Source organism: Triticum aestivum, chromosome 5B (assembly GCF_018294505.1).
Source record: "Triticum aestivum cultivar Chinese Spring chromosome 5B, IWGSC CS RefSeq v2.1, whole genome shotgun sequence".
Classification (NCBI taxonomy): Eukaryota; Viridiplantae; Streptophyta; class Magnoliopsida; order Poales; family Poaceae; genus Triticum; species Triticum aestivum.
In genome coordinates this window covers 573,788,412-573,803,278 of record NC_057807.1, presented here as the reverse complement: position 1 = coordinate 573,803,278, position 14,867 = coordinate 573,788,412, and the positions used below count along the sequence as shown (strand labels likewise).

General features: G+C 45.0%; 2 protein-coding genes across 2 annotated transcripts; one reads left to right on the top strand and one right to left on the bottom strand.

Moving 5' to 3' along the window:
- Positions 1-1,647: 1,647 nt before the first annotated feature.
- LOC123113304 (photosystem II D1 precursor processing protein PSB27-H2, chloroplastic) lies at positions 1,648-2,875 on the top strand. The gene is made up of 3 exons (XM_044534499.1): positions 1,648-1,948; positions 2,032-2,381; positions 2,621-2,875. The coding sequence occupies exons 1-3, from the start codon at positions 1,813-1,815 to the stop codon at positions 2,756-2,758; spliced, it is 624 nt and encodes a 207-aa protein (XP_044390434.1). The 5' UTR covers positions 1,648-1,812; the 3' UTR covers positions 2,759-2,875.
- Positions 2,876-3,232: 357 nt separating this feature from the next.
- On the bottom strand, positions 3,233-12,530 carry LOC123113303 (uncharacterized). The gene is made up of 10 exons (XM_044534498.1): positions 12,237-12,530; positions 8,709-11,957; positions 8,312-8,441; positions 8,120-8,208; positions 6,882-7,120; positions 5,750-5,836; positions 4,974-5,073; positions 4,239-4,455; positions 3,991-4,080; positions 3,233-3,484 (listed from the first exon to the last, which is right to left on the bottom strand). Exons 2-10 carry the CDS (start codon positions 11,946-11,948, stop codon positions 3,480-3,482), a joined length of 4,197 nt encoding a protein of 1,398 aa, XP_044390433.1. The 5' UTR covers positions 11,949-11,957; positions 12,237-12,530; the 3' UTR covers positions 3,233-3,479.
- Positions 12,531-14,867: the final 2,337 nt, after the last annotated feature.

Below are 14,867 nucleotides of genomic sequence, written 5' to 3'. Positions count from 1 at the left end.
GGGACAGGCCTGAATCCACCGCCCCTCCATAGCCTTAAGGCCACAGAAGATGAGACATACCAACGATAACACCGACCGACGCGAGGCAAGGAAACGGGCGCTCTTGTCACGAGCCAAGGCGTATGGGAGGACGTATTGAGTAGTAGTATTACCTAGTTCGGCCTAGCTTAATTTTCAGTATGGGCAACAAATAAGAGAAAATTACGAAGAGAAAAGCAAAAGAAAACATAAAACGTCAAGAAGAAATAAACAGAAATGTCGAATATTTTTTTGATCATTTTCGTGCTGAAATTATTTATTTTATCTTTTTTGAAAGAATTATTTATTTTATCTTAGAGAATTCAACTTTTTTCTCTTTCAAATTTGAGAATGAAGCCGGGAGGGCGGCTGACAGATTGGCAAAGAGAGGATGGGAAAATTGCGGCCTATGCACCCTTTGCAGGCGGGAAAACGAAACATCCGCCCACCTGTTCTACAAATGTCGGTACATGATGCGGGTAGCGAATGGTGAAGGCATGGCTGGGGCTAGGTGCACTCGAGACAAATAGGTGGGCAACAAAGCGAAGTATGAAGAGTTGGTGGTCTAGTATGTCAGAAGCCAAATACCACACACCGGAAGGCTTTTGCTTCCCTCACCATACTTGTTTGTTGGGTTCTTTGGAACGAGATCTGCCCGCCACGTGTTGTGATCTGGACGCTTCCTTCGGATTTTGTTTTTTTATTTTTCCTCGCGCGTTTTTTGCTTTTTAACAGATTTTCCGGGTTTTTCTATGTTTCGGTTTTTCACCGGTCTTCCTTACCTTTTGGATAAAAATATTCACGAAAAAACGCTCTTTTTATTTTGCGAGAGTCACGGTTTTGCTTTCGCGAAAGTCATGGTCGTGCCTCTCGGAAACGAAAAGAAAACATGTTTTCTGATTTTTTTTCCCCTTCCGAGAGAGGCACGGTTTTGCTTGCGTGTGCCTCTCGAAAACGAAAAAAAACGCGTTTTTTTCTTTCACGAGAGGCATGGTTTTGCTTCCGCGAGAGGCATGGTTGTGTTTTCGCGAGAGGCACGGACGTGCCTCCTCGAAAACGGAAAAAACATGTTTTCTTTTTTTTTTTCTTGCACGATTTTGCTTCCGTGAGAGGCACGGTTGTGATTTCGCGAGAGGCACGAGGCGTGCCTCTTCCGGAAAGGGAAGAAACTCGTGCTCCCGGTTTGATTTTTTCGTCCGATTTTTTTCGTGAAAAAAAGATTCATCAAAACATATCAACATTGAATCTAGTTTTGAAGAACGCGAGGAATCAAACGGTGAGAACGGTTCGAGATTTGGACGCACGGTTTAAGAGATAAAACGTTTTGAATAAACGGATTTACGAAAAGAAAAAAAAACTCCCAGGTTGCGACAACTTGCAACCTGGAAAAATGGGAGTGATCTTTGCAACGAATACTCCTCAATTATTGATTTCGCTCTTCTCCCGTCAAGACGAGTGCAGATTGTTTTTTTAGAGAGGGGTCCTTTTTTTAAGAGGGAGAGGTCGGGTTTTTTTTAATTATTATTCTCAAAAAAGAGAGAGGTCGGGTGAGAGCCCATGCGTTGTTATCGGGCCAGGGGGCTATCACACATTCTGCCGTGAGCGCGGTGAGCCCATGTCCGACTCACTCTCTCTCTCTCTCGTCCTCCAACGCGTCAGTAGAGCAGAGCAGTCTTTGCCTCCCTCAAAAACAAAAACAAAAAAGCAGAGCAGTCTTGCAGATAAGGAAGGAAAGCTCTGGTTCTGCGTACAGCTCCAACCAAATTCCGACCCCTCTGCGCAGACCAATCACCAATGCCTGGGCCTCCTTCCACCACGTCGCTGCCGAGGCCGAGCAGGTGCTACCGCTGCCGCTCGTCGTCATCGCCGCCACCGCCGCCGCCGCCGCCGCAGAAGCAGCGAGGCGCGGAGAGCAAGCGGCGGCCTATCCGTAACCCATCGTCGCCACCTCTACTCATCCGCTCGTTCTTGCCGCGCCGACTAACTCCTCGCGTGCCGCGCGCAACAGTGCAGGCGGAGCGCGGCTGCTGCTGACCCGGAGGGCGCTGGCGACGGTCGCGGTGGCGGTGGCGGGCCGCGCTAGAGCGGCGGAGAAGGACGGCGACGGCGGGGATGGTGGCGAGGGGGTGGTGGGCGCGTTCAAGTCGCTGTTCGACCCGAACGAGGAGACCAAGGCCGGGAAGGTGCTGCCCAAGGCGTACCTGAAGGCGGCGCGGGAGGTGGTGCGGACGCTCCGGGAGTCGCTGGGGGAGGGGGACGCCGCCGGCGACTCGGCCAGCTTCCGCAGGGGCGCCGACTCCGCCAAGACGTCCATCCGGGAGTTCATCGGCGGCTGGAGAGGCCAGCCCGCCGTCGCCAAAGAGGTACAGCTAGCAACCCAGCAGCAGCTCCATTCCCTTTCTGTCAAGCCAATGCTCTGAATGCTGTTGCTCAACTAGTACCAAAGTTTGTCAGGAAATTCAGTTTTACATGAATGAACTGCATGCTCTTAATAATCTTCCAAACTAGCCAGACGTTTGAAGAAAAAGATTTATTTGGGGTGATTAAACCATCTATGACTTCACTCACCTGCGGCCCTAATATTGGATTGGATGCAATGCAGGAGTCGTATGTGGCGCTGGAGAAGGCCATCAAATCGCTGGCGGAGTTCTACTCCAAGGCAGGGCCCTTCGCCTCGCTACCGGGAGATGTCAAGAACAAGATCCTGGACGACCTTAACGCCGCAGAAGCTTACCTCTAGATCTCCTTGCCTAGCGGCATTGTATTTCGGGCGTAAATTTCGTTATACTTGTGGACGTGTCCTTTTGATGCGACGTCATGAGTAAATAAATATTTGCATTTTATTCAGTTTTGCCAATGCAGAAGCACAGATGTAACCCTGATTGATGCTCGCCAGCAGGCCCCATCCCCTATGAGTTCCTCCACAGTTAAAACATCCTAAAATTTCAGGTTTGAAATTACTCGCAGCAGCATGCATGGCAAAGCTTTTTCGCCCATACAACGAGCATCTTACAGGCAATGAGGTTCCTTCTTCTGGTTGCAAAAGTGCAAAGCTATTGACAGAAACAACAACTAACATCCACTATGATATGATTCACGGCGCCATTGGCCTTCGACTTTTAAGTTAAACCCCCCCCCCCCCCCCCCCCCCAAAATACACAGAATAAAACTATCATCCCCGTTCTACCTGCTGAGGATTCCACATACAGTTAGGTATGGTCGGGGTCAACAACTTTTAATACTGCACACTGCACAGGCTGTCCTGTCCGAATCCAATCCTGGCCAAAACAGCACTAGTCTTCAAAAACGCATCCTTTCAGGTTTGCTTTCTGGAAGAAGCAGATGCACGGCAGGCTGAGTTAAAACAAGATAACTAAATGGTTTCATCATCCATGTCTGTCTCTCTTACGAAGCAGGCTGCGTTGTCTTGTCGGGCCAAAATGAACTGGAGACGAGGCTCGTCAATCTGCAATTAAGATTTAAAAATCTTGAGACCCGCGTAAGTATAGAGAATACTGCGGTACAACTCATGCATGCATCTATTGCTAAACACTTAAAAGTACAGCCATGGCCCGGACATCTTATCAGTATGATGGGTATATTAAGGTGCTAATTGTTTGAGTTAACAGTATGTCCTAATCCTTCAAAAAAGGAAACAGTATGTACTGGGGTTACTATATTATATTTATAAAGAAAAAAAACTAGTATTCACACCACCTTCACTGACATGCTAAACAAAACTATGCTTATCCAAGGATGTTATTTCAGATTAATATGTTATAGTAAATGGAGGGTTTTCCTGCAATTAACTATGGGTCGAACAAGTATTAGCTGTTTAAGAAACATTATGCACTGGAGTTGGCCATCTTTCCAAAGCAAAACTAAACTTCGAGTTCAAAGTCTGTCCTCTGAAATTCTGTTTCAAATTAAGATCCAAAAAGAACACGAAAATGGTTATTACGAAGCATTTACCTTTGCAAGTTTCAGCATCTTCTTTGCTGCTGTTCAACTGATCCATGACCTCCAAACCTTGGGTCTCCGCATCCGCATCCGCATCTGCATCTGCAACGGAGCAAACAGAATCCACATTGGATACTTTTCTGAACTTGTCTCCAGAGAAATCAAGTATCAATTGTACAAATGGCCAGTCGCCATTGGATAAAGAAACAGGGAGACAAAATGAAATATACATATAGAGACATGTTATTCATGGTGCTGACCTCCTTCAGAATCTGGGTGTTCCTGAGGTGAAGCCTGCTTATTTAGCAATGCCTTTTGAAGAAGACCTGTACCAGGAAAGACTAACATGTTGATAGACTTGACTTCTTGCTTGTCTGAAACTTCAAGTGGGCTAAATCCGAATTTGGATGTCCAGGTGTCCACAAGTTCATTAATAGCAGGAATGATCAACTTCTCAACTTTGAGAGAACTGAGGATCTGAAATGTAAATAAGAGAAGGCATTAAGAACACACATGGAATTACCCTACTATGATAATAAAACAAAAAACATCAAGCCAATTCATCTATAACCTATTGTAGGGAAAGGTGCAAAGTGTTGCCAGTTATACACTAATATAGCTGTACCATGATGGAATTACCCTACCATTGAGTGCATATGCGCTATATCCATTACAGGTTTCAGTACCAAATGAAGAAAACATTGTCAAGCAGTTGTAGCATGCCAATTGTAACTCAATACCATTTTACAAGAGGGCAATATTAGTTTGCTACCTTTGTAATCTCTCTGCTACTACTTTTGAACAGATTTCAGGTTGATAACAAAATCTTGCATAAGTTCATAAAGTTAGGGTTTGAGAAGTTCAGTTCTTCAAATTACAAACTATAATGAAACATACATAACTACAGGAGGACTAAATAGAACATCCCCAAACTTTTGTCCTATATAAGCACCATGAAGAATGCCAAAATGGATCTGAGGCTCAGGTAAAGATACCATTTCAATTCCATCTAAAAGTCGACGGCACATCCCTTGGCGCCGATACATATGTCGTGTACCAATGAATGGCATCTCTGCCAACTTGGTCCCATGTATCCTGGTTCAGCATAAGACATAATAACAGTAAACTTGTATTAGAATCCAGCAATTCAGCGGAAGAAAAAAGAAACTCAAGAGCAACCAGAGAATAGCAAGTGTTACAAAGTTAAGTCTGATGTCTATTACTGCTTAATGCTAGAGTTCAGATAGCGAGGCTAAAAAGTTGCATAAACAAAGTATATAGTGTAGGATATATCTAGACAAGCAAGCTACAAAATTGCATGCAAAGAGCTTTATGAAGTATGCAAGCAATAATAAGTTTATAACTAACGTATCTTACTAAAGTGTAACGCTCCAGTGCCATAAAGCTACTTTCTTTAATACAGAATACCGCCAACACCATCAGGATAAATGAGTACTTCCGTAAAAACTGCTCAGTGCTCACAGTAATGATCTAGTAAGCGTCACCTAGCAGGCTAGCAGTAGTACTAGACGATTGAACATAACTTGTTTTTGTCAAATGATTGGAGTGGGAATGCAGCTTCCAATCCATAGTTGGAGCATACATGACTAATTGCCATATAGGTCAGCAAACTAGTGGTTGAAACAAGACAAACTCGGTATATTAAGCGAGGACATGAATCTCTGATACCAATGAATAGTGTATTCAGTTCATACACATGGCAGAACAGTCACAAAACATGGCATACACACAAAAGAAGGAAGTAACCCACCTGACTGATGCTGCAGATACTATTTCATCTCCACGCTCCAAAATAAAGATATAAAATCCACGGAAATCCAGCCGGAGAAAATTTGACCTGCACACAGACAAGAAATGAGAGACCAATCAAACATCTCTCACTGATAAATGTTACCAGTTCAACTTGTTGTCATGACGCAACTGTTAGATAAGTAACTTGACCAATGTGCCCAGCAGCATAAACAAACACCCAAACCAATTCTGTATGCCAGTAACTGAACATACAGTAAGCCAGAGGGATCATACCCGCATATAGATTCAAACTACCCAAGCCACATATGCACACGTAAGCACTAGGAATAGGTCCCATCAAACAGCCACTTTATCAAACTAGGAATAAGCAATTAATTGTCGAATGGCGTCGTTGGTCAATTTTGTTAGTTTGCTATTTGGTGCATGCATAGGTGATGCATTAATACTTGGGTCTTTTTTTTGCCGTTTTAACACACATATTGCACATATTTGGCATTATTCACATACCTCTATATGCCATTGTAGCGAAACACATGATGCAAGCTCAAAAAGATCAAAGAACTAAACCGACGGACAGCAAATCTTATCATCACAAGAATAAGCAAAATGTTAAAACTCCACAATCATTTTATGGCGAGGGGCATTGCCAGCTTGCTTGACATAATCAAGGGCAAGGCCCGATTGTGGGCAAGGGCAGGGGCCACGGTCTCCCGATGCTTCTACATGGAGTGTACCGTTGTATTTCTGGGGCGTGGGCCATTTCAGGCATGTACATGGAGACACAAGGCTTTTGCGTTTTCGAGGAAAAACAATTATGGCGAGGAAACAAAAATATTGCGAGGTGAGCTCACCCCAACAGACCTGCATCTGTCAATAGCTATACAGCCAAGCAGGAGAGGGGTAGAAGGATATTAAAAACGACCCAGCTTAAATGAGTAGCAAGAGGTAACTATAGCAACATTGAAGGTAAACTCAACCCCACCCACCAAAACACACGTGCAGAGGAAGGAGAGAAAGAGAGTGTGTGCAAAGATTTACAAATCGAAAGCATATCAACAACAGAGGAGTTCTACAAAATATCCTTGAGCTTGCTTAGAGTACCATGAGCTTGTGTTAAGAGAGATGCCTACCCACAGTTGTACACAACATTACGTATCAAGTTGATGCCAGTTCTTTGGTCAACAATAGGAAGAAAGCACTCATCCATCAGTGAAAGAGCAACTGCAATCTTGGAATTACACTCGACCCTTCCATCCAAATCAAGAACTGTTTCTGGTGCATCTTCATGGCTGCACTGAATAATTGTGCATGCAAATTCAGGTTCAAGATCCTTCTTGACCGCAAGAAGATTCTGCAATTCCTCAAACAGCTGCATTGCATAAAAAGTTATTTAGATTCCGTGGTGCAATGAAGATTCAGGGAGGGAAAATGCCGACTGATGGAAAAGAAAGTGAGAATAAAGAATAACATGTGAACAGGTTTGGTCTTCAAAGGGATGCAGGAAACAGAAATATTAAGCATTAGGAAACCTTCCAAACTGTTTCAGTCAAAGTGAAACAGAAATAGTAACCATTAAACTGATCACATACGTCTTCATATAGAATATCAATACTATTTTTGTTTGTTTTCCACAGTATCCAAGGTGGATTAGTTTGTACAATAATATCGCAATATTGACGGAAAAACGATAATAATATTTCTATGCAGCATTTCAAAATACTTCTACATATATCCATATCCAAATTTCAACTGTACTACACAAATCCTCAAACATCACTCAAGTAATAACTACTTCCTCCGTTCCTAAATATTTGTCTTTCTAGAGATTTCAACAAGTGACTACATACGGAGCAAAATGAGTGAATCTACACTCTAAAATATGTTTATATACATCCATATGTGGTAGTCCATTTGAAATCTCCAGAAAGACAAATATTTAGGAACGGAGGGAGTATTTCAAGGATGATGGCATGCAAAGTTCTGAATATTTTTCAGATAGTAAATTGTCACCATACTGGAAATATTCAGTCTCAGAAGACCAACTCAGAAAAGGAAATCCAAATTCCGAAGTAAATGATTTTGGTAGCTTTGCATACTATATTGGTCGCTTATCAAGTATAGCTACTTGGACAAAAAACTAAATGCCATAATTCAAAAAATAAAAGCAATAGAACTCTGCTGAGTAGGTTAAGTGCAGATATTTAGCGAGTGACATTTTCAAGCATCAAGTTGTTACAAGCTAGTGACACTCAACTTAGCTCAAAATATATAATGTCAATGCTAGAATTGTAGTCATGGAAAACTACATCGTAATATGTCCAGAAAGAAAGTCATGGAAAGGGAAGAACTAAAGTTGACAAAGTATTACCAGTCTGCAACTTTGTTGGCAAAAATGATTTCCTGCCTGATTGGAGACACTGGATAGGTCCTCAGTCTCAGGAGAGCAAGCTGGGTGATCTGCAGGCATCACCATTGTGGAACAGTCAAAAACATGATTGACTAACACAACATTATAGTAACAACAACCGGAATCTGACAAAATAAGTTATCGATCACATACATTTCTCCTCGCATTGGGAACAAGAATGTAATGAATCAACTTCAGCATTGTCTGGAGCATCATGATTCAAATGCTCCTGACAAAATTTACAGGAACAGTTTGCACAGCGCCAATCATCAGATGGAAGTTCCTGTAAATTGGATATTCATGCTCATTAGAGAATGCTGCGCCAGATACACTTAGCCATAGACCATATACTAGGGGGGAAATCGAGGTCATAAACCAAAATGACACATAAACCAAAATGCTGACAAATCTGCCATACAACTGAAAGAAATGTCAGACGGTTATTGCTCAGAGTAAAAACGGCATTAAGCCAACAACCTAACACAGTAACTATATGAAAAGTGCCTTTTTTAGCATAAACACCATTTACTCTCTGTATATAAATACATACCTCAAGTTCTAGGCAACTCATGTGGAATGTTGAGGGGCATCCGTCACAGCAGATCAAATTGCCTCCATCACCACAAATACCACACGTGTCGTCATTGGGATCATCACCCTCAGTGCTAACAGGGAAAAAAGCCTGTCTTTCAGAATCAGACTGCTTGTCCCATGCACTAATGAGACAATGCAAAAGGTCATTGTCCAGCCCATCCACAAGTATATTCCTGTATGGTTTGCTCAGTTGACCACCAGCATGAGTCACAAATTCGAGTACTGTGACATCCTTGCTACAGCAGCTACAGTTAATTCCATCCCTGGTGATTAAACCCTCTAGCAGAACTTTTGAGCGGCTTTCATCCATGCATTTCAGTCTAGTGTTGACGGATAGAACATCCAGATCAATCAACCAGGAGAAAATTGTGCGTTTCCATTCATATGGAGCAAAACCATTGCTGCTTCCAGCCTCCTGATTTGATCCACGAGCGAGTAGAGCACAACCGCCTCGCTTTTTTCTTTCCTTTGAAATCTTCTTCTTCTTTTCCTTTGGCCTGCCCTTTGAATTTTTAGAGTTCTTTAGCAAACCATGCTTCCTCTTTTTTAACTTCTGAAGCTCAATTTTGGTCTTTCGCTTGTTAACAACTACTCTTTTTAATTTGCTGAGGATCTCCTGTGGTAAAGAACTACTCATAGAAGCATGCGTTTTGCCAGGGCTGCCCGGAGATTTCTTTGATAAATTCTCGCTTGTAGCTTCGTTCTTTTGCTCAGATTGCATACTTTCATACATTGCGTATGCTTTTGTGATTGACCAGTAAGATCCTTTACCACTTGGAGGTATATAGACAGAATCCCAATAATTTCTGCCATTCCTTGGTCTCAGATCAATCTTCCAACCAGCATCCAGAAGTATGGTCTTTATCTGTTCACTTATTTGACGCTTTAGTTCGAAACGACCTGTTGGTTCACCTGGGTTTCCAGATTTTGCCTTGCTATTGCCTTTGGAACAACTTGCTTTGGGAGAACCAGAAGAACGGTTTGGTCTAGATTCGGACCTTTGTTTATGCACTGGATGTTTCCTTTTTCGCCTGTCTTTTCTCACGACAATAACTTCCTCAGATTCACTAGAATACTCTTGTTTTACCATGACGGCAGGAACACCATGTTCTCTGCGCCCTCTACAATTTCTCTTGTGGGTAATAATGATATCAGTTCCATCAACATCAGATCCATTATGTGAAAGCTTGCAGGCATCTTTATTAGAGGGGTCAACAGATCTGCTCAACTCAGCTGCTCGACTGTGATGCTGCCGTTTTGTCAAAATATCTTTTTTGTCTGGACCGGAGTTCTTCTCTGTAAGCATCTTCCCAGAAGACTTCTTTGATTGATCTAACTCGGTGTGAGAAGTACTTCTTGTCTTTTTCATGGATGGCGTCTCAACTGGTGATCCTCCAGCAATTTTATCAAGACCTGATTCCAACATCCTCTTCTTGCTGGCAACAATCTTAGCACCAACTGATAATGGTGACTTCGGCACGGCAGTCTTGTTTTCAGATCTAACTCCTTCCGAATCTGTTAGCTCTGTATCATTCTTTTCAGTGATAGCTGAACTACAGACATTCTGATCCACCAGAGAAACTGCATCTTTTGTTGTGGCCTTGGCAATGCTACCACTTCTCATGGACGGCTGTGGCTTCGAATTGATCTTTATCTCTGTTGCTGATGCCTTGTTCTCTGTGGTATTTTCAGGATAATCATTACCAGTAACACCTGATTTTCTTTGAGCAGTAATCTTTCCATTTGGTGTGTTCTTCTTTGTGTTGGTTCCACGTTTAGAAGGTTCAGTATGGTCAGCTTTTAAGGATGCAGTATTGCTCACTTTCCTTGTATAATGATGAACAACATCTTCCTTTCTCCCCTTGCTTTCCATGCTAGCCGCGTTCGCACTACTTTTGCATGAGCTTCCAGAAGCCTCTCTTTGTTTAACTGTAGATGACCTTGTAACTCTCCTCTCAAACTGAACCTCCTCCTCTTCATGTTTCACCTGCTTCGTTTCACATGTGTTTCTGGTTAACGACTTTCTCCTTATAAATACAATGTCAGGAGTCGAAATCCCCTTGGTTCTGCCTACAGGGCTACCTAAGCCCTCTTTATGGTTATTGCAATCAGCTAATGCGATGCTGTTATCAGCCACACATCTTCCATTATCATTTAGAGAAGCTTCAGTGTCTTTACGTACATCTTCATCGTGACAATGCTTCTCAACTCCCTGATCACCACTCTGGAGTACCATTCCCTCAGTATGCACAACATTACCATCCTGCTGAACAGGTTCTGATGCGCTAGTAGGGTTGTTTCTGCTTACATCAATGACCAGTTCATCATCTTTTGCTGCAGCTGATGGGTCTATGACCTCCCCCTGGCAAGGTCCATTGGCACCCTTGTTTTCGTGGGAGTCATCAGTACTACCCCCACTTGTTCCAGACACATTCTCCTCCTCCTGAGTTGCAGAGTAAATCTTCTCGTCTGCCTTCACTTTCTTATCATCAGATTCAAAATTGCTTTTTTGGTTATCTAAGCCATTCTCTTCAGCAATACCGGCACTTTCCACACTATTCTCAGAACACTTAGCTGGCACTTCTATAGCATCATCCACTTTCACTGGATCCTCATCCATGTGCTCATCACCTTTAGAAGCGTCGACTGTCTGCGCCCCGCTTCTGCCTTCCTCTGCAACAGCCTCACAGTTAGCCTTCTCCAGACTGCCACCCGCAGTAGCCTCGCAGTTAGTCTTGTCCAGACTGTCACCCGCAGTAGCCTCACAGTTAGTCTTGTCCAGACTGCCACCCGCAGTAGCCTCGCAGTTAGTCTGGTCCAGACTGTCACCCGCAGTAGCCTTGCAGTTAGTCTTCTCCAGATTGTCACCCGCAGTAGCCTCACAGTCAGTCTTCTCCAAAGCGTCACCCTCGCTAACATCCACGGCGGCGGCGGCGGCGGCTTCATCCTCGGGCTCGGCATCCACATGCAGCTTCATGGAGTCCGACCTCAACACCCTCTTTGCCGCACCGCCATTCTCGCCCGCAGGAACATCCTTCCTCTTCTTTCCCGTAAGCGTGGGCCCACCGCTGAGATCGTCAACATCACCAAGGGAAGGGTTTTCCACCTCCACCAAGGAGGAAGCCTTGGGCGAGTCCTTCATCAGGGCGTCTTCTATTCCTGGCATCGGGCTTCGCTCCAAACCGTTAAGCATCATCCCAGTGCCCTGCGTAACAAGACCAGAAAAATCATCAGAACCACACTCCCACTAAATGTTGAACTGATAGCCACCTAGCTGCTCTAACTCCCAGCCAGCGTAAACCTAGCCCGATAATTAAGGTCGGGGAACTCGGAGCAATGGGGTATCGAGCGCATGAAATGGTTAAAACCTGCTCTTTCGAGTAAACCTAGACGGCAATTCGGGAAACCGGTGAAACATCTTGACATCAAGCGGAAAAAGGCATAATCCCTTGAAATCCGGAGGCGAAGCAGCGGAGCAGCTCACCAGAAGCCAGGGGGGGAGGGGAGCATGCCCCGGATCAGCACCGAATCGCGCGGCCGGAACCGCGCGAGGCCGAGATCGCCGGCCTCCGCCGCCGAGAGCAGGCGGTGGAAGCAGCGGTTGCCGCCGGCCCCGCCGATCCGGGCGCGGGGAGGTGGGGTCCGGCGCGAATCCGCGGCGTGGGGGCGGCGAATCTGGGGGGGATTCGGGCGCCGGAATGCCGAATTGGGGTCGGGGCGGGGCGGTGGGAGGGAGGGGGCGGGCGCTTGGTGGTGTGCTGCTGCTATAGGCTTTTGGGTTTGTGGGTTTTAATCCGCTCCCTAACTCCTTTTCCTCCGTAGTTTTAAATCCGGGGGGCTGGTTTTCGGCAGGGGAGGGGAGAGGAGGGGGGCTTCCGTTTCGCCTCGCGGAGGGAGAGACCCGGGACGGGACGGGACGGGAGGAAGACGTGGGCGGGGTGGGTGGGCGGACTGGCGCGTGGACCCCGTCGGCAGCCGCCTAGGGCTGGCTGGGGCGGTTGTTGCTCCAACGGCAGGAGCGGTGACATGTGAGGAGTCACGAGCTCGAAGCATGGGTTGGTTTCAATCCCCACGCAGGCTGTGGGGGTAGAAAGCACCCTCCATGGTGCTCGGCTCTTGGATTTTCTACAGCGGGTGCGGGTTTAGTTGGATGCTTCAATGGCTAGAGCAAGGCTAGAAGAAGAAAGAAAAGCGGTCTCATCTCGCCGCCAGGTGCGCGACCAACCTTCCGGCGGTCCCCCCTTCGCCGACGACCTCTCGGCCGTCGTCGGTGGTGAGAGGGGGTTGCCGGGTCTCGCATATGTGGATCAGTGTAGCTGGAGGGTTAGGGCCTCAGTGGTTTAGGGTTTCGGCTCTTCGACGTCTTGGCTTCGGCAAGGGCGAGGGCGGCGGTGAATATAAGTACTCCAGATCTTCTCACGACACGACGCTCTGTTATGTGGTTGGTGGTGGTCTAGGTGGCTATCTGTTCAAGCCGGGATGGTGTGGCGGCGTCAACATCCATGTGGTAGACATGCGTCCTCGGGCTCCACCGTGTGCGTCGGTGTTTGCTCCGGCGCCGGCGTGGAGCTTGGGAGGTAGTCCAGGAGAGGATGCAGGTAGTGGCATGTGTTGGCGACATCTGGAAGACGGCGGGTCGTGAGCTGGGATCGCGATTGGCGGTTGGCAAGTATGGTTTCCTCCTCCGGCGTCTTCGTCGAGCGAGGATGCCAGATCTGGAGTTTGATGGCGTGTACGGGGTGTCGCATCAGTCGGATTCGTTCAACGACAATGGTTTCCCCTTTTGTGAGCTACCTTGGAGGTCCGCAAAGTTGCATTCAATGATGGAACCGCGTCGAGCTCGGATGAAGAGGTGATCCGTCATATTTTCCTTTGGTGACTATTCCACTATGATGGTGCCGGAGGTAGGTGTTAGGCGTTGGTCTCAAGCTCAGTGGATTCTTCAATCTTCATTGTAATTTTTCTTCTTGGCTAGTGGGCCTTAGTGCAAAGGCTATCTGGCGTCCTTAAAGTTTTGTCAGGTTGATGTCTACGTGACTTGTACTATTATCTTTATGGTGTGAATGAGACACGTATTACCATGTAAAAAACTGAGATGAAAAAACTATTCGACAGTGACGATAACAACGTGTTAAGTTAACCTTTATCGTATCATTTCGTCGGGTCTAAACATATGGTGGGCGATTTACTAATATAAAAAATAGAGTGGTTGCCTTAATTATGCCACTTTTGTTGTTGAAATGCATGGTTGGGTAAAGTGTATCATTGCGCAATGGCTAATAAAAAACCTCTCTTCAAACTAGGTTGGATATCTCATGTGTTTTAAACTTAAACCCTAGTTACAGCGTATTTATGGTAAGAGATTTTTGAGCTAAACTCCTGTAATGTGGGAAACCTTATCAACGATTACTATGTAATGACCTGGTGTTATTTAATATTTTGCCTATTGTATTCTACCTCACTCTAAAGGATGGTTGGGTTTTAAAGATAGAATGTAGAAGCATCGTCGTATTTCCTTTTTATCGTTCATGTGCATCACTGAGTAAAGTGTGTCATTTCACGTTTGCTAATAAAAACATCATTCAGTTTTGCCTGATATCTCACAGTGCATTAACCTCCAACCCTAGCTTCATACTACAATGTATATATGACAAGAACCTTTTAAGCTAAGCTATTAGGATGCGGAAAACCTTATCTATATTTTGTGTGTGATTTAGTTTACCTTTTAACGTGACACAAAGGATTATTAGACTTTGGGGATGGAATCAGTAAGCAATCGTTCCTTGCAATGAAGAATAAAATAAAACTATTCAACAATTATGTTAACATTGTGCTAGTTAACCTTCTCCTATCACCGTTGAATTTATCGTATCTAGACAAAAGTACAAGATTTAAGCAAGATGGAAAGTCGAGGCATCATCTTATGTCATCTCTTGTCGTTGAAATGCATAGTTGAAGATAGTGTACATTGTGTGTTAGCTAATAAAAACATCACCAATTAGGTTGGCGGGTATGGTTTCCTCCTCCGATGTCTTCGTTGAGCGGGGGTGCCATATCTGGAGTTCGATGGCATGTACCGGGTGTTGCCTCTGTCTGATTTATTCAACGGCAATGG